The sequence below is a fragment of the Atractosteus spatula genome, chromosome 13, assembly GCF_055471065.1.
Source record: "Atractosteus spatula isolate fAtrSpa1 chromosome 13, fAtrSpa1.hap1, whole genome shotgun sequence".
Lineage (NCBI taxonomy): Eukaryota > Metazoa > Chordata > Actinopteri > Semionotiformes > Lepisosteidae > Atractosteus > Atractosteus spatula.
Genome location: NC_142718.1, coordinates 39,408,974 through 39,433,396, shown reverse-complemented (window position 1 = coordinate 39,433,396; position 24,423 = coordinate 39,408,974). Strand labels below are relative to the sequence as shown.

General features: G+C 40.6%; 1 protein-coding gene across 1 annotated transcript in view; it reads left to right on the top strand.

The window, feature by feature from the left end:
- Nucleotides 1-978: 978 nt before the first annotated feature.
- Nucleotides 979-24,423, top strand: part of pdia5 (protein disulfide isomerase family A, member 5) — a 47,946-nt gene continuing 24,501 nt past the window's right edge. The window contains exons 1-9 of the mRNA XM_088931081.1: nucleotides 979-1,070; nucleotides 6,447-6,573; nucleotides 9,154-9,241; nucleotides 14,547-14,630; nucleotides 14,860-14,905; nucleotides 17,171-17,263; nucleotides 18,024-18,084; nucleotides 19,310-19,377; nucleotides 22,212-22,303. Coding sequence (XP_088787207.1) covers nucleotides 1,005-1,070; nucleotides 6,447-6,573; nucleotides 9,154-9,241; nucleotides 14,547-14,630; nucleotides 14,860-14,905; nucleotides 17,171-17,263; nucleotides 18,024-18,084; nucleotides 19,310-19,377; nucleotides 22,212-22,303 — 725 coding nt within the window. The 5' untranslated portion in view covers nucleotides 979-1,004. The remainder of the gene's footprint in view (nucleotides 1,071-6,446; nucleotides 6,574-9,153; nucleotides 9,242-14,546; nucleotides 14,631-14,859; nucleotides 14,906-17,170; nucleotides 17,264-18,023; nucleotides 18,085-19,309; nucleotides 19,378-22,211; nucleotides 22,304-24,423) is intronic.

Genomic DNA, 24,423 nt, shown 5'->3' with positions numbered 1-24,423 from the left:
CACCTCTTAGTATGCGAAGAGCGCTCCCTCGGCTCAGGCAGAGAGCTTTGATGGGCTGCTCTCGGCTCCAGGTCTACCTGCGCCGCCCTCACCTTTGATACAAGCCCCATCTCCCCGGGCCAGGCGGGGGCACCACACGTCTGACGGAGCCGTTTCAAGAGACAGCCAGAAATGTCTGTAGGTTGTACGAATGTGATTTTATCAGTTTTGGCAGCAGTGCGATTCATCGGCATGCCAATAAGGGTCGTTTAAATTGAACCGACTTGAGTTCACGGCGCCAACAAAACCGGTGAGCAGCACGGAGTGCGCACTGTAGCGCAGGAGCACTGCTCTCCCGGCAGCTCTTAACGCTGTGCTGGAGGTATTCCCCTCGGCCCATCAGAAACCATTAATGGACCTATACCATCCAGCTTGCCCGTGAACCACTCTTACAAAGGGCATTTTCACTTCTTTGCATGTTCAGTTATAGCATCATCATCACACTTTTAAAGAGCGTGTTTCTCCTAATGTTGAGGGTGTTTTAAAAGAACTGAGCATTATCTACTGTTATTCTTATTATCAAATAAGCGGATCGGCAACACGACTACACGTGCGAAATTTAAACCGTAAAACATAAATCTTCTGGTTTTCGATATAAATCCCATCTCTCCTTCTACATAGCCATTTGAAAGATAATGCACTTCGTTGTATGGGTCGCTCTCCTTTCCCCGGATTCACCAGATATCAAGACCAGGGTCTCTGTGTAACCTAATTACAACATCTCGCTTCTCTCCCAACGCGTAAATTCCGAATTTGGGATTCGCAGGTGCTGTTGGACTTCCACCCAGTTGCCTCCTAGACCACACAGATTTACGGGAGTTGTAGTTCTCGGATCTGTATCTCATCGTTACGTTGACTAGCATGGACACTGGAGTGGACTACATTTCCCACAAAGCAGTGGGCTTCACGGGGGCGGCGCTTTTCTGACGGATTGCGCTTGCGTATCCCGACGTGGCAGCAGCATCATGGCTACTTGGAATCTCTGCGGGAGTAGGATGAGAGGCGTGAAAATGTGCATGTTCTTGTACTTGGTAAGTTTTCCTATATTTTGGTGCGCGAAGACATTTTGTGTCAGGCACACCTCGGCTTTTGTATTTACAATAATACTCGGCGAGCAGGACTGAAGATTGGTTGCGTTGGACCCTATCACTATGATTGTAACGCGCAGTAACAGAGTCAGGAACTGAAAGTCAACTTATTTCCGAAATGTACCGCTTCTCGCAAAGCTGCCAAGGGTCCAGCAAAGACCGCTTACAATATGCGTCTGTGACCCGTCTGTTTATTACTTCGGCCGTTGCAAGGGATCACAGAAAGTGACATTCCTAATTCTTGTTAAAAGAGTGGTGAGTTTTTTATGAATGAAATGCCCCTTTTGATTAAACACAGAGCTTGTCTTCTTTACGTCTCGGCCCGTTATTCGCTAAGAGAATAGTATCGTATTTTAATGCCGTGACAGTCCGTAAACTACTACAAACCGTTCCGTCAAAATAAAAATGGCAATACACTACTTTTTTATATATAAATGGCAGTTAATTGGCAAAGTCCAGTTCCTGTCAGCGCCCCTAGGGCGAGGTGAGTTTTTGCTCGTCGATTAAGAAGGAAAGGAGTGGACGGACTCATCTCAGCCCTCTCGGGGTAGATACAATCCCAGCTGGCTCTCCTCAAGATCTCTGCTCTGACCTTTTGTGCAGACGTGCTCCCCTGCTAACTGACACTGTTCACTTCATGACTCTCCATGATCACTCGTCCGCTGTGCAGCTCTGAGTGCATGGGGATAGTGCTTGTAAAAAAAGTGAACTATTATCTGATTCCAGTGATGGTATATCCTTTTTCACTGGACGCATGAAATTCCTTTATTGGAAGTCTTTGTTTTCGGCTCTTAGACCTGAGCAGCATCTTTGATTCACAGTGTACAGTACTTAATTTAATTTACAGCTTTTATTTAAAATATGCATGTTACGACTTGCATACTTCACCGTCGTTTTAAGTTATAGCTCCCCTTTCCACCTGCTCCCCAGGGTGCGTGCCTACCTAGCTGTTTGATATCCTGTTTCTAATCGCAAAAGCAAATAAAGGAGGGTTTTTTTTTGTCAATAGATGTCCGTAGAACCAACTTAGTTTGCGGAGTGGTTTCGTAGGCACAGCGGAGTTGCTTGTCAAAGCGCTTTTGAAAGTTATCAAGCCCTAAATCTCTTAACCTGGATTAAGAATCTTATTTTTCATATAGTTGTATCTGTGTTTAACTATTCAGTGAATCCACATTAACGCGGAACATTAAAAACACAGCTACTAGAATTTGTGAGATCTGAAAGGGACAATTGTTTCAGTTAAGCAATAAAATTTACCTCGGTGCAATCAATTACTAATACAGTTTTACTAGACGTCTGTGCCGTCAGCAATTCGACCAGCGCTGAGCTCATAATCTTCGGAGAACATGACTACATCAGCTATTGTAATTTGAGTCAGGATTTTTCTAGTGTCTGGTCTGTAAATCTAAAGAAATAAAGCGCTTGCTTTTGCTTCACGCTGATTTAGGGATACCCTTGAAAAAACTAGTTACACTCCGACCACAATAAATTCCTGTACTTAATGCAGACAGTAGTTGAATTAAAAGGTTTTTTTCAACTGCCTGGTCAGTTTTTGAGTCAAACAAGAAGGTAGCAGTGAAAGTCTTTGCTAAAACAAAATTCCTGGCTGGAAAAATAAATCATTCTCATTTTTTATCTAGCAATGGCAATTATTAAACAATACACAAGGAATATATTCTGTATATTACAGTCTCTAATAAATAGGACTAGATTTATGCAACATTACACTAGACCTAGAGCAGGTCAATTGAATACCTGAGCAACATTATGCATTTTTGAGAATGGGGGAGAGAATGATTTATACTTGTGGACATTTTACCTTTAGACTTTTCATTAGGTATGTGGGATGGAACAGACGGCAGGTGTTGTTGACAAATTGATAGGTGATGGAAACCATACCTTACAAAGCCAGCCATCGCTGGGGTCAAGACTGCTGGTAGGCAAGTGGTGTTTTTGCATAGCTTCCTGATCTCAGGTGAAGCTCATCACAGAGAGCCGCTGTTTGGTATGAAGATCGACTGGAGAAACAAACAAGAGCCCAGGCAGCTGTCCTCAGAGCTGTGATCTTGCCAATGCAAAATGAAGGACCTGTTAGTCATTTCCTGCCGTCTGCTTCCTGGGGATGTAAAATGACATAAGAACACAAGGAGGTACGATTTTAAGAACTGGGAATAATAATAACAAGGTCTCCTTGTGTTTTTGGTGGGTACCGGAACTGTGCATCCAGTGATGTCACTGAACAGTCAGGAGTACAGACCAAAATATATTGACTAGCTTTGTCAATACAGGTTAACTGCATCTGGTAAGATACATTTTTAATACTGTATTTTTTAACATTGTTTATGAGTCCCAAAATAAAAGTCACCTGAAAATTCAGGTTATTGTGACTAGGACCCCCTTCTAAATGCATTTCGTATCTGTGAGTCTAAAGAAAGAAGCACGTCTTAGTAGTCTTGGAGAGAGAAGATTATGAGGGGACCTGATATAAATCCTCATGGGCAATTACAAAGTCATCCCAGTGGATGTTTTCAGATTAAATAGTAAAAACCCGAACCAGAGGACATAAGTGGAAACCATGGAACTGCGTTGACAACTGAGAAGACGAGGCATTTCTTTACACAAAGGGTTGTTGGGGTAGGGAGCAAGCTGCCCCGCCACGTTGTTGAAGCCAGTACCCTGGCTTCTTTCAGAAAATGGCTGGGTAAGATGTTTGGATAAATTAGCTCCTAACATCAAATGTGGCAGGTGAGTCTAATGGCCTCCTCTCTCTTGTAATCTGTCTTATGTCATTAAATAGCCACATCTGAGTTTTCTGCTACCATTCCTTTCCTGTACAGCTGTTAGTCTTCCTCTCGGCAGAGGGTTCTGGTTGTTCTGTGCATATTTAATTTGGGGTGTACTGTGCCTATTCCTGAAAACAACGGTAAGTACCTGCACTCCTATTCAGTGGTTTGAAAGGACACTGATGTTTTCAATAGCTTTTAATTAAAACAATAACTGTTTATATTGTGAACATGGTCCTATCGGTGCTGTTGTACTTCAATTGAATCCTGTTGACGGGAGAGCTACATGTAAGCAACTGAAATGTCTGAATTCCGATGATCCTGTGGCATTTATGTGGTCATAACACTTCTCTCTGAAAGATTTATTAGTTCCCTGCTGGAGAACAGACATTTTGAAACATTCCTGGCATTCAGTTCTCATTTTCCTGCATCCTTTTCTTCATGTGTGACAACTCGCAAAATGCAGCAATGTTTCCTCTCGGGAGTCCAAATGAACTTTGAGTGCACAATCAATAGCAGGACATTTTCATGCACATTTGACTCGTGAGGTTGTGAGCTGGCATTGACTTTGAGCAAACGCCAAACAGCCATGCTATTGTTAACTGAAAGGTAGATCTTACAGAGTGGAGTGTTTCAGTTTAAGTGTCATCTTTGTTCAAAGCGCATCAAACTGTAAAGATCTGTAATGGAGACAGAAGACTGTTTCGTGTGTCTTGAAATTCTTTGTAGTCTATTCTTCTCTTGCTATTAGTTTTTTTTCTTGCAAGTAATGTGAGGTTCTCAGAAGAATAGAATACGTTGTACATAGTTGTAGACAACAGTGCCTTTTTAATGATTACTGGTGCCATTTTTTTCTTTTTTAAAAAGAAAACACTAAAACATTTCTCCTCCTTTTTTCTCACCAGCATTTATCCCAAAACTCTTGAATACCATTGGAATGGCTCGTTATCTCAATGTTGTGATTGATTATTGTTCTTTTAACCTCTATATAAATATATAGTTCTTGCATGTACTGCTTTTGGAGAGGGGATGTCAATACTTTCAGGAACTTCACATGAGCAGGGATACAAAAAAATCAATATCCTGGAAAGCAACAGAAACCCAAGTGTTCGACCTTCTGAGAGAATTGCTTTATTTAATGTGTAGAGGGAAACTGGGGAAAACTCCCTTTGAGCTGCTTTACAGACAACAAAACATTGTTGTTCTTTTGTCAGAAAGCACTGTGGGACATGAAGAAGTGTGTTTATTTAGGATACTGGATTGTGGAATGTCTTACATTATTGGCTACCAGAAGTACTCTTGTTATTCAGTGCATACAAGTTGAAAATCCAGTTAATTTGAATTTACATTATCATAAGACTTCTTTAACGAGTCGGTGTTGAGTCTGTGGTCTTTAATTACCTAGTGACACATCAATGCAGACAGGCAGGGTTAGAACAGGCTGGATAGAGGATACCTAATAATTTAATCAACACATTTGATGAGGCAGATATTAAAAAAAAAAGAAAATTGGATTTCCATATTACTGGAAGAGATTATTATTAATTTAAGAAGGAAAAGGGCATTTTGCTGCATATCATTTTTAGATGTTAATTTGATGGACTAAATTTTAAAAAAATAGTCAGTTTTATGCAACCTGTTCTACGAGATCTGTCAGATGTGTTTTGTGTGACATGTATCTAGCTTTGACTATAAATTTTAAAAAATAATTTCCTGTTTTGTTTCCTTTTTAGATGACTAAAAGTAAAGACAAATCTTACCAATCAAAATAAATTAAAAAAGTTTTTTTTTATAAAATATGTAAAAAAGCCTAACCAATACTAAGTAACCAGGAAATGGAAGCATGTTATCTACAGAATATTTCAGCTTTGGGCAAAAAATGGCCTTGTTTGAATGCAAAATGTATATATTTGATGTAAAAAAGGTGTGTCCTTGCTTTTCAGTATGGCGATTGTTTAATCATTTCATTGGCAGGGCTTTGTCGTAATTTCACGAGTTATAGAACGTTTTGGTTGAAGTAGTCTCTGTAAATAATTCTGGCTTTTGCAGAAGGGCTGAGGACCAGGTAAGTTTATACTTTGTAACATACAGCCTGATTTTCTGTTTTGTTTGCCCAACATTTCACAAGATAAAAGACCTTAATCTTTGCTCAGCTGCTTTACAGACTTGCGTCCAGTTTGGGCTCATCTTTACAAACGGCTCTGTGGTGTGACAGAGATAAATACTGAAGAAATGGCCTGGAGACACCGCCTGCCAAGGCTGTTTCATTGCTTTCGGTTCCGGGTGACAAGCACTTAATGCACTTCTTATCTTGGGATACTCTATTGTCTCCATTTTGTTCCGTTTTTTCCCTTTTCTTTCTGGTTGAAAGCAAATTGGTGTTCGGCTCCAGTGGAAAACGCCGCTCTTTAGGCACCCTCAGACTTTTTTTTCCCAGAGATCCAGTCTTCTTGAACACAGAACAATCACGTTGGGGAACCAAGAGCCCATGACAAGATGAAGTTAATGAAGTGGTGTTCTCTTGTTTCCTTCACAGAGTATACTTCCAGCTTTGCTGCAGGCAGCTAAAGTTTCCCCACTTATAGAGAAAGTCAGTGACCATAAGGACTTCAAAAAACTCCTCAGAACAAGAACCAATGTCCTCATCCTGTACACCAGTTCAGGTCAGTGTGTTTGCAGTCTGTCTTCAACGGTGCTGCTCTTTGACCCCTGTAGTCACTAAGCTTCAAGCACTGTTCGCCTGGTCTGGATTACAGTCAACTCCAGATCTGCCTCAGGACCCCAGATCTTGATAAAGACTGAATTCCCACTACACAGGCAAAAGCATGTTCATTAAAAAAAAAAGCCTTTAGGTTTCTCTGCTATTTTACTTATGTTTGGGTTTAGCAGTTGCTTTTCATCCTGACATACAGCAGGGGTTGAGACTTGCACCCTTTGAAATGTGTTGATGGGCTGCTCAATTGCTTCCGCTCTTTGGTCACCAGACGGATGTAGGTGAAGCTAAGGGTGCCTGTCCAGGAGAACATGCCCCCACTGGCTCTGTCCCAATCCTTGCAACATTCACTATCTCAGACAGATGCTTTGCTCTGTGAGCCTGTCAGAAATAATTGTGAAAGTCATAGAGATGGGCAGAGGTTGCGTGATGAGGCGGAGAACATTTGGGAGGTTATATGTTTACTGAAAATATGCTTAACAAAATCTCAGTACATATGATATTTGAGGTATCTGTTGACATTGGACTGTACTTGCACATTCTTCAGCTCGAGAGAGATGAGAGGGTCATGCTTGTGCTCTACTTTTCAGGGCCTGGAATTAGGATACAAGTGACAAATGGGAATACTTTGTGCTAAATCACCACGGTTTACTACCAGAGTTCATAGAATATGTATCATTCCTCACCCTTAATGCATTAAACATTTCCCAGCTTTTCATGATTCATAACCCAGATTGGCTCAGTATAAAACATTTTTACATTTATTTTCTCATTTGTCCTTACATTGTTAATAAATGTTGCAACAAAGGTATGATTTAGGAGTCAAGGTGTGCCAGCACCGTCCTATACCTCTACTAAATGATCATCCAGATTGTTTGCCAAGTACTTAGATGTTTTCTGTATTCTCTTCACCTTCAAATGAACAGGCTTTGCTTTCACTGCTCTCTCTGACTCGGACAAAACGATGCTGCTTTGGATAGTTCACTACGTTTCTGAGAAATGAAGGCAAAAAAATCCATAAAAATGCAAAATGTCAACAAGATCATTAGGAAAATAAGTTCTGGTTTAAAAATTGTTAGATTTGCATCTTTTTGCGGTTGATTGAACTGTAACCATCATGCAAACTACATGGTTTATGTGATATTTTGCATAAAGCGGTTTCCCATTCAACAAGAAAAATTCTTCATGGGTCTCTGCGCATTAAATTTTGTTTTATAATTCCTAATGTGTTTATGTTTGCATGAGCTCAGTGGGTAAGATAAAACACCCGGTTTTGACTGATTGCAGATTTTCCCATCTGTACCTTTCTAGTCTTGCAAGCGTGCTGTCTTTTGTGTTTATTTTGCTGCCTGTTGATTTAATTTCCCATCTAGTCTTCTTAACTGCTTCAGTTTCCTCTCATAAGTATCGCTGTTGGCCTTGTGGAAGTGCTGGCAAGCACACCCTCAGAAGAAACCTAAAACATGTTTTCCATTAAATTTGTCTTTTGAAATGCTTGAAAAAAGCATCCACTGTCCAGCTCTTGTCACTGAGCAGGACAAAAAAAAAAAGATGAGAATTCCCTTTGCGTATTCCATAATTCGAACCATTTCCTTGTGAATGCTTGGCTGTCCTGGTGGAGAAACTCATGCCTTCAAGCGGGTCATACGTTCTAGTCCCAACCTGGAAGAGGTCAGGATCTTTCAGAGTTGATCCTGAGGTAAATATAGGAATGCATTTGAGTAAAGAAAAAAACAGCTGAATCTGAAATACATATTCAGCTCTGGTTTATTTCACCAAAAGATGTAGTCCTCCCTTCTTTTGCGTGCAGAACAGACGTAGTCCTGTTCTTACAGTGTTGTAATACAACTGCCAGCCATACTTCTTGCTTCTCGTGTATTAATGTTCTTAACACTGGAAAGCAAATAAAGCACTGAACGATGTGTTTGGCAATGATCTTATGTTTATTAGTTACCCTTTTCAGTGCAAGAATAGTTTTCAGTTTCCAGTGCGGTCGTTCTAGACTTCCACAAATTATAAAAGGTCACAATGAAAGTTTTGCTATTTTTTAGAAGCTTCCATTCCACTAGAATATGTTTGGTTTGATACAAAACAGTTGCCTCTTTCCATTATTTATTATGTTAAAATAGTAAACTTACACTGTTGAGTTCAGCTTGAATTGTGTATTTGCTACACTCTCCCTGTTGTAACCCAATGGTAGATATTAAAACCTTTCACACATTTCAGTAATTAAAACATTATATTTTAAATTTCCAAAATGGACTAATATTTCATTATTAGTCTTTAATAATTGAATAAGCAAGTCACTATTTTCAGCTGGAATCCTAAAGCAGCCAGTTTGAACTTGTCATATGCAAGACGTACTTAATTTTACCTTGCACATTCAAGTACGCTCAGCTCAGGCTGTGTCTGAATTTGTCGGTAAGCAGGCATCTTCTCTCCTGCCAATCTTAACATCTCTAGGAAGTACAGTACTCTCGGGTAAGTGAAGGTTTGTAACTGTGTGCTTGTTGTTCTTTTTTCCCCATAGCATCCTCTGGTGAAAGTCAGCTGAAGCTATTGTCTGATGTGGCGCAGGCTGTGAAAGGCGAGGGTACCATCGCTTGGGTGAATTGTGGGTAAGTCCAGTCTCAGTAGCATTATGTTCTCATAGGAGTGTATAGGACTTATTTATCCTTTAACTACAGTTAACATGGATCCAACATCAGCTTTGCAAAGTCAGTGACTTCAGTGTTGTTGACGTGCTGAAATCAACGTTTTGATGGTAGTTGGAAACCTTTGTGTTACTTTTGAACTGGTTTTAAATTTTAAAATGCGTTAGGAATGTCATAACGGTAAACTTTCACCTGTGTAGCATTGATTGGTTAAGACCGTTGGTCTGCTTGTTCATTGCTCTGATCTGAAATATTATTTCATCAAGGTAGATTACTGTAACACCTTACCTATTGGGTTATCTTTAAAGGCTCTTTATCACGTCCAGATTTCTGAAGCTCAAGTGCTAACAAAAATTACTCTGCATCAGCCCATAACTCTCCCATCCTCTGTAAATCGCACTGTAAATCCATGAAGTTCAGAGTGGGCTTTAAAACTCTCTAGCTCACATGTAAGACACTGAATGGTCTTGCTCCAGGTTATCTTGAGAAATTCTGCATTGTTATAGATGAGGCCTCAGTCTGAGATCTTCATACTCAGCTGAAGACCAGGTTCAACTCAGTGGGTGACAGAGCCTTCTCATTTGCAGGACCACATCTGAATAGCTCACTGCCAAATTAAAGACACTACGACAGTTCAGATTTTAAAATCTCACTTAAAGACTTATCTTACTTACTTTTCACTAAAGCTATTAATGTGTAATTTAGTTTCGCTCTTGGTTTCACAAGGTCACTTTGCTGGGCTTTTATTCCCCTCTACTTTTACATCCGGTGCATATTACTGGGGAGCTGTTATACAGTGCTCTGAGCGTCTTGAAAGGCACTGGTAAATAAACTTGCATTATTGTAATGTCCATGTGCTTTTTAAGTACTTAATTTTTTGTGCATTAATCATTTCATATGATTAAAAAACGAATACGTTTTTATCTGTGAAGAAGTAGTGACATGTTCAGTCCTCTGGGAACCGAGTCCTGTCGGTTTTAGAAGTGCTGGTCTTTTCGAACAGGGACCTAAAAAATAGGTGGTCTGGTTTCTTTTACAAAATGAGTTCAATTAAGTTACTAAGGTACGAGGTGGGATGAAAAACCAGAAGAGTCTTGTTACCCATCCAGAGTGCAGGATTGTCTGGTGCTCTGTACAGTACTTCTGCCTGGAAGGTCCTGGGTTCAAATCCCTTTGAGCACAGATAACATCCAGCTGTATAAATCAATGCGTATGTTAGTCGCTTTGGATAAAAAGTATCCACTTAACTTTAAAGTGTTAGTATTATAAAAGAACATCATTACTTGAAAATAGCATTATATGGTGCATTAATTACTGCACTTTCAGGTACACTATATACTGTATATATATCAATGCGGTGTCTCAGATCCTGGTCAGATCTGTGCTGGTTTATTCCTCTGTTCCACCCAGTCTGTGCAGTGAGCACAAGTCCTCTGTGAGGCTGTCCGTGGGTCTTAAAGGCTTAACAAACCGTGATTTTCTCATCTGAAGTCTCCTTGCGAACGACTCCCATGGCAGATAAGTGAAAAATCTGTGTTTCATATTTCGTATGCTAAGTGTTTTTGTACAATCATGGGCTGAGTCATTGTGAGATGCTCCCAAGGTTTCGGGAGGGGAGTTTGTGCTCTGTTGTCCCTATCTCGGAGATGCCCTTGGGGACGAGCTGTCAAATGTGGAAAGATGCATGCGTGTGAAACCGATTCACTGGGATCAGGCCGCTGCGCTCTGCTGCTGTGTGAAGATGGAAGGCAAGGGAGGAGAGTTCCCAGTGCATTTCTTTTCCGTTCCTCTGTCTTGCTCACCGGGCCACCCCTCGCCCATCTCCTGTTAAAAAATAAACATCCACTGCCCCCCTTATACTCACAGTTATCTTACTCTTTTTAATTCTTATTTTTCATCCGTGACAGTAGATTAGGTGCCAGGAAAAATATTAACCAAGAGGTCATATTATTAACACGTATAAAGCAAGAAATAATGATTATACTGTGATGATAAAATATATTTAATAAAACGGGCTGTGCAGTCAGCAGATTCTATTTTACAAACCACGACAGACATTTTTCTTGTAGTGTTAAGCGGAATATAATCCTTATTTTTGCTTGTTAGCTACACTCCTGGCAAACTTGTATATAAAATGCTGATGTTACAAGATATTCCCTTGCCTCAAAGTGAATTTCTTTGACATTTGCTCTATTTATTGAAGAAGTTCAAGTGGGGAACTTTATTTATTGTTTTTGCTCTATTTATTACTTTTAAGACTGCCTCTGTCTGTACTCCGACTTGGGAATTTTGCTGGCAGTTCTTTTGTCCGGTATGGATATAGGTTGGCGTTATGGAACAGTTGCCAAGAGAAAGAAACTCGGAAACTTATCACACAGGAAGTGGTATGTTAGGACTGCTGTTCTTAGTCGTCTAGACTCTTAAGTATTTGATGTATTTAGCAATATCCGATGTACAGATGACACAAACAACAGAGCATCCAGCACTCTTAGGAGTAGATCACAAGGATTTAGACCAGATCCACTCCTAGACAGGGGGACGGATATCTAAAGTAAATGTAATGTCGGTGTGTATTGTAAACACCATTTTGAGCAGTCAGTGACAGGGAAATCTGTGAGATGGTCCTTGTTTTTTGTACTGATTATTGTGTTAGCGTTGTTCTGGTCCTGACAGTGCAAGACGCTAACGTTCGCTCTCTTAAATATACAGAGAAACCAGCCAAGGCTGGAACAAAACCAAAATTAGTCTGGGCCTCTGAAGTACCAAGCTGATATATCATTAGTAAGAGTCATGAACCATGACCACTCTAAGTCTCTGTATCTGTGCAGTCTTGTAAAGTATTCTCTGGTATCAAGAGTGGGTTTCTGCTAATTCAGCCCAACAACAGCAGCAGCCAGCCTGGAATTAGACCATTTAACTTAATGAAACTGTGAAGAGAGTGTAAGATACCCAAGTGTTTTAATCTCTCTGCGTATTCATAATTTTAAGATATCAGTGTGAAGCAAATAATCTATAATAGATTCACGTAAAAATGTATTAATTTCAGGATTTGAAACAACATCCAAGGACAAAGACAGCTCTTTATGTTCAACATCAGCCTGTGTGAAAAGCAGTGCTAAAGAGAAGCTAGTGCAGTAGGGTTTTATAATCAATGAAACTAACTGGCTGGCTAGCTAGCCGAAAACTGTTTCATAATGACATTGTAAAAAGTGGTTTAATGTGTTAAAAAACCTATGCTTAACTTGCTTATGACTCTTTCATAAGCAAAACATTTTGTCAACTGACCTAGGGCCGTAATGTCTCAGAATACCTAAATCATGCTTAAACACAGTTACAACTCGGAGATCTGTATCTGTAAAAATAGATTTAGTGAGTCATTTAATTGAAGCCTTGACAAAAGAAGTTTTTGTCGGAGAGAGAGAGAGAGGTGGTTAAAGGAACTATGAAGCCCTAGATGCAGAATATATATATATATATTACTTCATTGTCATCCCACGGATGTACGCACACCCCAATCATCCATCCACCCGTTTTCAATCAAGTCTTTGTTCAAGACGGGGGTGTGGAGAGCTGGGGTGTAACTTGGCAGACAGTGGGCACACGTCAGGATGCACCAGTCCACTGCTGGGCACACACTCACACTCACACACACAGGATTTAAAAGGGGCACAACTTAGAGATGCCAGCTAACCCCGGCTGTGTATCTTTGAACTGGGGAAGATTCAGGAGTGGCTGGCACTAGTCCACATGGCCAGGGAGGGAACTTGCAAATGCGACACAGTGGACACCCCAGTCTGGGATCGAACCCTGAACCGAAGAGCTGTGAGGCAGCAGTGCTAACTGCCATGCCACCATGCTGTCCTGAAACCAACTAATGGGTGTATGGTCTTTTCTAATGTTTCTAATTCTCTCAGTATTATGGGTGTATTTGTGCACAAAATACAAATGGGTTACATGGTATTGTAGACACCTTACAAATTTTCCATAGATAACTATGTCTGTAAAAAAACTGCAGTGTCAGAAAAGAAATTGGCTCATTTTTTTCTTGAGGACAGAAGGAGTATTTAACTTGTGAGATGGAATTCAGTGCAGTAATTGAATTCTGTCTTCCTGAATTTTCCATTAACACTAGGCTTAGCCTTCTGCTGAATAATTTTTACCCTATTTTTCTTTATATTGTGAATTTCCATGCTCATTAACACTTGAGGAATGGAGAGTTATAACTACCTCCGCTGCTGGCGGTATTTGTAGTGTGACTTCCGTACGGAATGTGTTCTCTAATTAAAGAATCTATCCTCCGATACTAGGTGGCTGTTGTCATCACAGAATTGCTCAGCAGTGGGCTGCTTTATTGTATTAGCACTGCACTATGCTGGGTGACTTCCTCCTTTCAGATTGAGCAGTAGTGTGTTTAGTAACACTTCATGTGCCAGTGGCTTCAAGGCCCTCTGAAAGGTTTGGAAATAAACTTCCAAACATTTATTTTCTTTTAATCACTGAAATCCAAATCACTACAGACAGGTACGAGCACTGCCGTCTATGAATTTCGTTTGTGATTTGATATTTATCCTATTTTAACTCTAGATTTGTCTCAGATGTCAAGCTTTAGATGTATTAAGAATCTGATGCGTTTCAGATGCAAAGTGTTATTTCGGTGCAGAAGTCTGCTGAACAGGAAGGGGAAAACTCTTTCAGTTGCTGAATGTTAATGAGTATTGGAGTGGATTTTGTTTAGGAAAACATTTGCACATAGAATGGTGTCTCACTGCTTACAGATGGCATGGCTGTGAAAGGCGGTTTTGTAAAGCAAAGTTAATTGACGCAGAGAATTATTGGAAACAATGATGAGGATGTTGTTTCCCAAAACATACATGTTGGAGGCAAGGTTTTTTTTTTCCCTGTGGTGAAATATTGTTTTCACCACAGGGAAAAAATTCATATTGTGACACAAGCACTCATGACATACTCTCCACAGCCATGTTTTGCTAAATGGGTTTGCTTTATAACAATGGCCTTTTCTGGTTGGTGTCATACGTCTGGCCACTCTTTAATCCGATATGCATCTCGTCTCGGGTGAGTGGGAGTCCTTGGGGTTTCCTGGCTGTCATCATTGCTCAACTGGAGATGCTTGCTGCATGCGCCGGTTACAGCCATCACCCGTCCTAATAAACACTCTAATAGCTGGAATATTATTTGCTGCTTTTTATTTGTTTGCTTCCAGCCTTTCATGGTGGACTCCTGTTTACAACAGCTGATTTTGCCTTTGCAGGGACTCTGAAAGTAGAAAGCTGTGCAAGAAAATGAAAGTTGACCCCAGTTCAAAGAGGAGTGGAGCTGAAATGATACACTACAAGTAAGTTTGTCATTTAAATCACCGATATGTTATTATGCTCTTAAAGCAAAACACCTCAGTTCCTGTTGTTCTATTCTGTGTGCAAACTAATTTACTGGCTCACTTATCATTCTTACAAAGAAATCCCAATTTTTTTCTGTCTCGTAAACTAAACGATTTTTATCAAACTAAACAAATTAATGATAAATTAACAAAAAGCAACTTAAATGTGTTTATTTTTATGTTTAAGGGATGGAACCTTTCATACGGAGTACAACAGACCCGAGACATTTAAGGTAATTTCCCTAGATTTCTAATTATTAACTTATGATTGTGGAGAGATTTTAGGAAGATTACGTGTCTGTCCTTTCCTTATTTTATTGCATTCCTTTCTCTGTGGTTATGTCTAAATTGTTTTTCCAGAACCATTTTGGCATTCAAAATACAGGAACTCATTGTCTCAGAGATGGATTTATCTGCATCTGAAGCATTTTGATCTTCAGCATCAGTACAGAATCTGTTTTGCCTTTCACATTCATCCGTATCCCATGTGATCACACAGAAAAATAACAATACTGAAATTATCAAGTCTGCTTTGCTCCCAGAGTGTCAGCACAGTGCAGGTACACGTATTTTTAGGTACCCTATCAAGATATAATGTGGTTGTGCCAATGATGCTGTTTGTTTAAAGACCTTTTTTTCTGAAAGCAGATGCTATCTTTAATGGACTTGTTGTGGTAATAAGTTCATTTAATATATTACATGTAATTTTCATTTATTTTGATCAGTCTGTAAACCAACAATTTAATCACTAGGTAAAAATGTATTAGTCTTTTGTCACTGAAAGTGAATGTGTCATGTCCTTTTAGAAAATGTTATACTCCCCTCTGTTTGGCTGTTTTTTTTACCACTGTAGTATGTTGCTAAACAGCAGTTGAGCCGAGTTGGATTGAAGTGAGAAAATAACTGTGGCTGTCTGTCTCCATTGAACCATTGTGAAGAAGCTAATTAGTGCTTAGATTCTGAGAGGAAACAGTAAGTGGTTTAGAAAATGGCATGTAATGGGTGAATTAATTTGTTTCCCCGTGCCAAACGCTGTATGACAATTAATTATCAATTTGTACAAGTCAAAATCACTACTGTAAAAATGTGTAAAATTAAGCATATATTTGTCAGTATATTTCATTTTCTGATATTAGGAAATGGCTTTCTGTGTAAAATGTAATTGACAAAGAGTTGATTGTTAAACTTTAAATTCACCCAAGAGCTGAATTAAAGTCTGAAATGTAAAGCTATATCCAGACAATGATTTTATAGTCTGTTATAAACTGTTTTTTTTTACCTGCCATAACATAAAACACCATCCTCACATTGTCTTCATACGTGAATGATGTTTTATTAAAGCTTTCAGAAAACAAAATATTAGTTTGACAGAGAGAATATATGTAGTATAATTATTCAAGGCAGGATTGTACTTGAAACTTTTATGCTGTTAAGCAGACTGATCATTTAGTTCTTTATTAATATCACATTGCAAACGATGGTGTGAATTTGTAATGTATTTGACATGCATTATTGAATTTCTAATGAACCATAAATGTCAACCATAGCTAATTGACGTGATATGATTAGAGTCACCCTAGTAAAGCTACATTCATTTTTTTTTGCTTTTGAAGGCATTTTAGTGATTTTTAGCTTTTATTTTATAAGGCTTACAGCATAGGCCCAGACTCTTTGTCTTCCAGATTTGGAAACAGGGGGAGAAATAGTTCATTTGAAATAATTTACAGTGAAATAATCTCAGCCTTTTTTTAGTGACAATAATTGAAGTATTGACTAACAATCAGAGCCTTTTTTAATCACAGCAGCAGATGGCTTACCTGTTTTATTGTGGACACTCGTGATGTCCCTTTGTGAATGTGCATTTTCCAAGGCAGCGCAGCGACACTGAGCCAGCTCCGGCACAGCGAGCCATTGCTCCAGAGTGTCAAGCTATGAGCTTTCATTTCCTCACTAAAACTAACCTGAGCTGCTCGCCTCGCCTGGACATCCTGGTCAAGGGCAGAGGACTCCCGCAGACTTCGTGGATGTCCAGCACTGAATCAGTCGGTCTTGCTGGTACATCTATGAAGTTCTTACGCCTTTGTTCCATTCTGCTCACGACGGGTGGTTTTGACGACGTCTCGGCTGCATTCGTGTCCGTCTGGATAAGGAGTTTTCCACAGATGCGTTTTGCTAGCTGTGCCTGAAACTAGAAAGCTGAGGCTGGCTCTCATTGTCATAAGGACCAGGCAGCACAGCTGCTGAGATAAATTCTTTCTTGACGGTTGTTCTGCAGCCTTTGGACTCTTTGAAATGACCTAAAAAGATTGCATGATAGGAGCACCGGTGTGTTTTTTAAAGCAAAAGCAAGCCAGAATGGGCCTACTGCCGGTGTAAATATCTGTACATTTCTTTAGGCTTTTGTGATAAGGAATTTTAAAAGGCACTTTTAGGTTTTTGTGTTTTAGTGTATAAATTAATTAATTAGTTGATTTTTTTTTCTTCCCCTCCTCAAACAGTCCATGGTGGCATTTTTAAGGGACCCCACTGGACCACCTCTTTGGGAAGAGAACCCAGAAGCCAAAGACGTCGTCCACATTGAAAACGAGAAAGTAGGGGTTCAGTTTAACTCGCAGTAAAACGTCCTGCGCTTTCAGGGATGAGAAGAATGCTCCATGGAGAGAGGGTGTGGTGGCGTAGTGCTTAGCGCAACTGCCTCGCAGCTCCGTGGTCCTGGGTTCAGTTCTGGCCCAGGGCACCTTCTGTGTGGAGCTTTCACATTCTCCCTGCGTATGTGGGGATTGTTTCTGGGAGCGCCTGAACAACAGAAAATTCTTATTTATCAGTGCGTTTTGTTTCTTTCTGACATGTTCTGTGCAAGTACAGACACTCAGTATTGCATAAACAACAGTATGCCTGTAAACAGACTGGCTAATGACCCAAGCTAATGCCACTACGGTACCGTTCCGTACTATAGAATAGACACAGAACGGGTGGCATTTAAGTAAAATACCTCTGGAGTACTGTATGTGCTCCCAAAAACGCAAAATCCATAACAGCCTAGAATATAACTTGATGACCCCTGGATCAGCACTGGCACATTACTGAGCAGTCTGAAAAGCAATGCTGAATGTCGGCTTAGGACTCTGCATACATGAGCTACAGGGGAAACTACCAGTTCAGTTTTGTTTTGGTGGACCAGTGTTTCAGGTACATTTTTGTTTTGCTGCTGTCCAGACGCGGTCTAGCAGGAAGCCTGGCTTCCCATTGTTCCAGCCTTGTGCAGTGAGGTGTTCTGTTACAGCTGTTCAGCTGCATGTGACCCTGTCAAGGACAGGCGTGTCTCATTCAGACTGCATCTGTTCACCTCAGGATTTCAGGAAGCTGCTGAAAAAGGAGGAAAGACCAATCCTAATGATGTTCTACGCGCCTTGTAAGTCTTGCTCGATGTTGCTCGCTGTACGTCCCAAACGTTTACCTGTCGTAAGCCTAGACCAATTATTCTGAGAGAAAACAAAGCACAATGTGCGTTAAAAATCCCGATTTTGCAAACGGAGCCCAATTAGCAGGACTGCGGGCAAAAGCTGTTTGTTTTCCAGCCAAGACAGGTACAGTGCTGTGGTGGCCTGTCCCCCAGGCACAATTTCGTCACCGCCTTTTATTTAACAGACTAAGTCCCTGGGCTTATACTTCAGCCAAAGGCTGGACCAAAGCCACTTGGCGCTGTGAGTAGTACTGCAGTCTGGCCAAGTGCTCCAGAGGATTTCTTTCATTTCTCACATACTGTATGCATACAGAGAAATATATATACAGTATATACATACAATACCGTATGTAAAGGACAGAGTGGGGAGCTGTGCAGCATGTGAGCTGCAAAAGAAACAGTAGAGGTTAATCCCACGCTGAAAAGTGAAAAGGCAGAAAAGTCACCTCTCTATAAACCTCTGGTGAACGTGACAGCTGCAGAGGTATTAAGGATGGACTGATGTGTTGAGTTAATTTCACCCTTTGGAATTAAGACTGTTGAGGAACTCATAGGTATGTGGCTTTTATACGGAGTCCCTGCCTCTTAAAGTGTTCACTGTAAGATGCATGAAAAGATATATTAAGATAAGTGGGCTGCAGGTGCATTCATGAATATCAAATTGATTTTTTTTTAAACTACACCAGGCTGTATTTTTTCCTTGTTCTTTTTTTTTTTTAATTCGACTGTATGCGCCGGTAAGACTCATAACATAGCGATAAACGGGTTGTGTTATCAGTAGCTTGCTCTGACCCATTTGGTCGGAAGAGGAATTATTAGAGGAGCTGAAGAAAGGAGACTCCAGCTGTCTTTATAATCCTGAGGACAAGACGTCTTCAGTGCCTCGACTTCATTAACTAGCGTGTGGCTGGTTTTAGATTAGCTCTCTTAGAGGCAGAGGTTTAATTAAATATTAGTCAGTAATTTCCCAAATTACCTTTTGTTTGGAACATGCCCAGTTTAATTTGTATCCCAGTCCTTTATTTTCAGGGAGAGATTTTCTGTCTTCTTATACTTTAGTGATTTAAGTAATTAAAGTGCTGCGAATTGTTGAACAGGGAGCTTGTGCGAGTGTCTGAAGATGTAATTTCTGCAGAAGACCTCTCTAAGATAATGACTTATTTCCTGCATACAGGGTGTGGAGTTTGCAAGAGGATGATGCCAGCGTTCCAGCAGGCTGCCACAGACACGAAGGGACGCTACGTGAGTCAGCTCCCTTGTATTCGTAATCGTTCTGTGTTTATTTGTGGGGGGGGGCTGAGTGGTTTTTTTCTCCCTCCTCTTGTGCAGTCTTGAGATTAATGTGTTCAGGCTCCCGGTTATGAACTTCATGAGCCATTAGGGTGAACTAGTGAAACATTTCACACCTGCAATTGCAGAGATAGCTGGCCCGTCTTCTGCTCATTATTTTCCTCTTCTGGAAAAGTTTACACGTCTCTTCTGACTTTGAATAAGTCATGTCAATTTAATCTCCAGACAAGGGAAAGTAGAAACGTATTGCTGGCTGCCTTCCTACACTCCTGACATTCTCGGAGAGAATGTTTCATTTCACCCTTTCCTGCCCTCCATGCTGATATGACATTTGGAAAACAAGCGGTGCGTTGTGTGTAAAATAGATTGGAGATAAATGAAAGTCAAAAAGCTCCAATTCAGCTGCAAAGGTAATATAAAGTGTTTTTTAGAAAGCATGGCTGCACGCAAACATTCCCCATGTAGCTAGACCAAGGGTGTCTAATCCTGGTCCTGGAGGGGTTTCATTCCGACTCAGCTCTTAATGAGATAAACCAGATGGTTACTGGCTTAACGAGACCAGTTTCTCCCAGCGCCGGTGCTTTCAGGAGACCAAAAAAACCTGCAGTCACACCGGCCTTTCAGGACCAGGACTGCACACACCTCTGCTCCAGACATTTAGAAAGTGCTTGGAACTAAATATTAATCCTTTTTTAAAATATAAGTGTCTGTGGGTATTTTCTGCTGTGAAGCATTTTTCTTTCTAGTGGTGCCAACAAGGGATAAAAATTGAATTTTATTTTAAGTTTATTAATGCACATTTACTGGATTTAAGTGCCAGCTGATGAAACTCATGGTCTCTGTTGGCAACCGCTGTAGCTACAGTACACTGGGAACATGAAAACCCCCACAGTGACTGGTCTAGATAATTAATCTGGTCAGTGAATATGGACGTGTGATGGAAATATTTTGTTATTTTTTATGTTCTGCTTTTGTTGTCACATGTACTTCGCAACAAAGTGGATTAAGTCTCTTTGAGGCCCTGGATGTGATCACAGAACATATGGGATTCAGTGTGGAAATGCCTTTTTTTTTCTCAACATTATTTCAGAATAACAAGGTTTTTGTCTGATCAGTCAGTTAAAACCCTTTACTTTGAAGATTATCCCTTGCTTACAGTGACTTCTTGGTACAAAAGCAGTCGTATCAATTAGAGGTTTATAGCTGACATTATGAGAGAAATCTTGAAAGAGGGCTGACTAGAACTGTAAGCTTTGGTGTTCCTCTGTAGTCACTATGCGATCTTGGGAGAAACGAGGAATGTTAAATGTGCCAAATTTGTATATTTTCTGTTGCCTGGAACGGAAAGTTTTTTCCCTAGTCCTTACCAGTCCTGTTTCTGCTTAGAATTGTGAAAGAGGTGCTCCCCAGAGAAGGATTAACTCTCCTTCAAGAGTGTGTTTTGTGGAACCCGAACAGCATCTGAGAAAAACTGCCATTTTTCTAATAAACAGACGAGAAGACGCTTCCCAATGTGCGGTTTTCCTTCACCAAGCACGGCACTCTTTCCTTCATAGTGGCCACATTGAGTCTCTCTCACAAACAGAAACATTTAATATGATCACAGCTTCTGCAAGCAAGCGGCTCTCTTATGAACTGCGTGTTCAATTCTTCTACTGCTTATTATTTGTGCTGTAGTGATTTAGTTACAGCCATTGACTTTCCAGGTGTAAAATAAGTACCAAACAAATCAGAGAAGCGGTAGGCTTGCACGTGGAGAATCGTGTGGCCTTGGTGGGTGACTAAGTCAACCATAAGGACAATAAGAAGAAAATGAAGGGTCTGTCAGGGCCAGTGTTGCAGGTGGAACAGTTACAAATGCACAAGCATTGCACATTGCTCAGGATGGAAATGTCCGACAGATAGAACAAGCATTAAATTTGGATTTAAGACCAGACTCTGAAAAAAGTTACGTTAAGTGCATTCATTTATTGTTTGTAAAGAGTCAGCTGGACATTCAACATTCACGTTCAGGTGAAGGGAGTGATGTTGAAATAAAATTCACTTTAGGTCTTCAAGTTTTTAAGAATTAGTTTACTAACCCTAACTCTAATCTTTTAATTCCCATATTCTCAAGTCGTGTATTTACCAAGGGAAGCCTGTGTATATGCAGACACCCAAGATCAAATTTGTTCACCAAAACGTGATAGTGATAGTTTTGGTGGGTCAATGCGCACATGCCACGGGCTTATAGGATTAGATTAGACTCTCTTTAATTAGGAACACACTGTTAAGTCGCTTAAAAGGTGGCTGTCTGGTCTTTCTAATCCCACAGATGCTCGGGGCTAACATGGCAAATCTGGATTGAAGTGAAACTGAACACTAATTGTTTGGGAAAGAAATGTTATTTTTATTTTTGCATTTTAATCATGATGTACTTAGTGTTTACAATCATGCTTAGAAAAAGTTTATTATCCATTAAAAAACAGGTTCTATCAAACTGTGAGCTGTCTGCATTTCCTGCTTCCAATGGCACTGGATCAATTCCACTGGAGCACCAAGTGTACTTGGGGATGGTGATGTATTGTGTGACCTTGTTGGCTCTTAGGGTCACTTCTGTGTCAATTTCTGAAAGGTTCCAGGAACACTACAGTTTAGAAACATAACGTACCCAGTGAACAGGGAACTCTGTGTGTTCCTTTCTTTCCTCTTCAGGCAAAGTACCTGTCTAGTGCAGATGGGTACACTAGCCTGGCGCTTCCCTGTGTCTGGAGTTTTCCCTCAAGGCTGTGTTCCTCCTTTTCCAGGTGCTTGCTGGCATGAATGTGCACCCAGCAGAGTTTGACGGATTAAAGCAAGAGTTCGATGTCAAGGGCTACCCTACCTTCTGTTACTTTGAGTAAGTTCCCTTTCTGTTCTGAGTGAGCTTGGCTTTGTGTGCGCAGTCTGATGCAGGTGCTTCTCAACGGAAGGCTAATATATTTACACATCTTGTGTGAAAGGGCCATGGGGAAAAATGGACAGTTCCGCCACTGATGTGGGTCAGTCTGTAACCTTATTCTAGGCTTAGCCTTACCTTTGGTTTTAGTCATAGCTCTTGCCCTAAATGCAAATGTGAATTAGGATGCTGCCACAATCTTAGTCAGTGCAGCTGGAGGGCGTCCTTAGGCTGCTTGATTGTTACCACATGCTGGTTTTTCATGGGCTGGACAATCATCCAATTAGCAACAATCATGCGTAACTGTATAGCCAATAGAAATAGGCTGATTCTAAGGTTATACGTGATTGAAATTACATTTAGGTTTTGAGTTTAAGGCAAACTTTGGATTTAAGTAAAGGCTGACGTTAGTGGCAGTGTTACATTTAAGATAAGTGTTGGGTGTAAAAGGTAAAAGATAAGATTATATTTAGTAGTTCAGGTGGGTAGCTGCGTCAGCATGCATAGTCTGCAAAGGAACAAGTAATAGGTTTATTCCATGCCGAAAAGAGAAGAGAGAAAACACAACGTTTCGGCTGTGAAGCCTTCTTCAGGTGTGAGAAAAACAGGGCAGACAGCAGAGATTAAACAGCACAGAAGAACAAAAGCTGGGAGAGGGGAGGAGGCAGGGGGGGAAGAGAGGCAGAGAGGCCACTCAGGAAGTACAAAGTGGAGAGGGGTGAAGAAAGGTGTGAAGTCAAAACCTGCATGAGAATAGAGAAGCTTACACGAAAATAAGTCGGTCATTGGGAGAAGAGGGAAGATCTGAACCTAGTTTCAGGATGAGTTTCGTTTCTGTTGTCTTTCTGTTATAAGAGTTGAGAAACCCTTCTTTGAGAACAGAGACAGAGAGATCAGTGTGATCAGGGTGATATATGAGGGAAGCATTTCAACCAGAGGTCTCATAAGGCTGTCGAGAAAAGCAGAGATGAGTGTGATCGGACAATTGCATGCTGAGACAATGGGGCGTCCAGGGGTGTTGGGTTTGTGGATTTTGGGAAGGAGATAGATTTGGGATAACTGGGGATGTTTGACAACGAGACAGTTCGCCTCCTGGGGGAGCTCCTGGTTGCTAATAAGAAGAGAGATAGTGGATACCACTTCCTTCTGGTAGTCTGGTAGGATCCTGTTGGAGAGGACGGTAGGCAGAAGTATCAGTTAATTGTCTGGAGGCTTCCTTAATGTACAGGTCTTTTTGCCTTAACACAATAGCTTCTCCTTTGTCTGCTGGTTTGATGACAGTATCATCCCTGTTGCGGAGAGATCAGAGTGCCTGAATTTCTCCTTGGGTGAGGTTAGACCCGTGTTTCTTGGGAGTGGAAAGGGTCTTGGGAACTTGAATTTTGCATTGGTTAATAAAGTAATCAACTGGTGGGAAACGGCAGGAAGGGGGAGTCCAAGAGCTCTGTTGAGGATTGATATTGTCAATGGCATCAGTGACCGGTGGTTGTTGTCCACTACCGGTGAGCAGATGTCGGCAAAATGAGCTTTGAGCCGAATCCTGCGGTAAAAACGGTTGAGGTCAACTTGGGTTTGCGGGATGTCCAGCTTCTTAGGGACTGGAACAAAACTGAGGCCTTTGCTAATAAGAGAACACTCATCCTGTGAAAAGGAAAGGTCAGAGGGTATAGTAACCACAAGATTAGGATTGGTTGAGGTGGTGGGGGTGTTGATGGCTTTAACTTTAAAGCTTAATATAAAGATTATATTCAGCTTTAAAGTTAAGGATATAACTATGGCTTGGGAATCAACTTTAAATAGAAATGAAATGTTAATTGTAACTGATCACCAATCTCAGATATGCCATCTGATAATACTTTAATTCCGCAACCTTACAGTACAGCCTGTACTGTCAGATGTGTTTCCAGCTGAGCACTTTACTTTATTACGTGGTATCATTTAGGTGCACATCCTGTGTCACTGGGAGGGAGTCATTTGCCAAAGCTACCATTAAAACAGAATTCTTTTTCTCAAACAATTGTTTGAATCCCGCAAGATTTGTTATGCAAGAGGTGTAGTTTCTGAGCTGAATTGTTAATGGT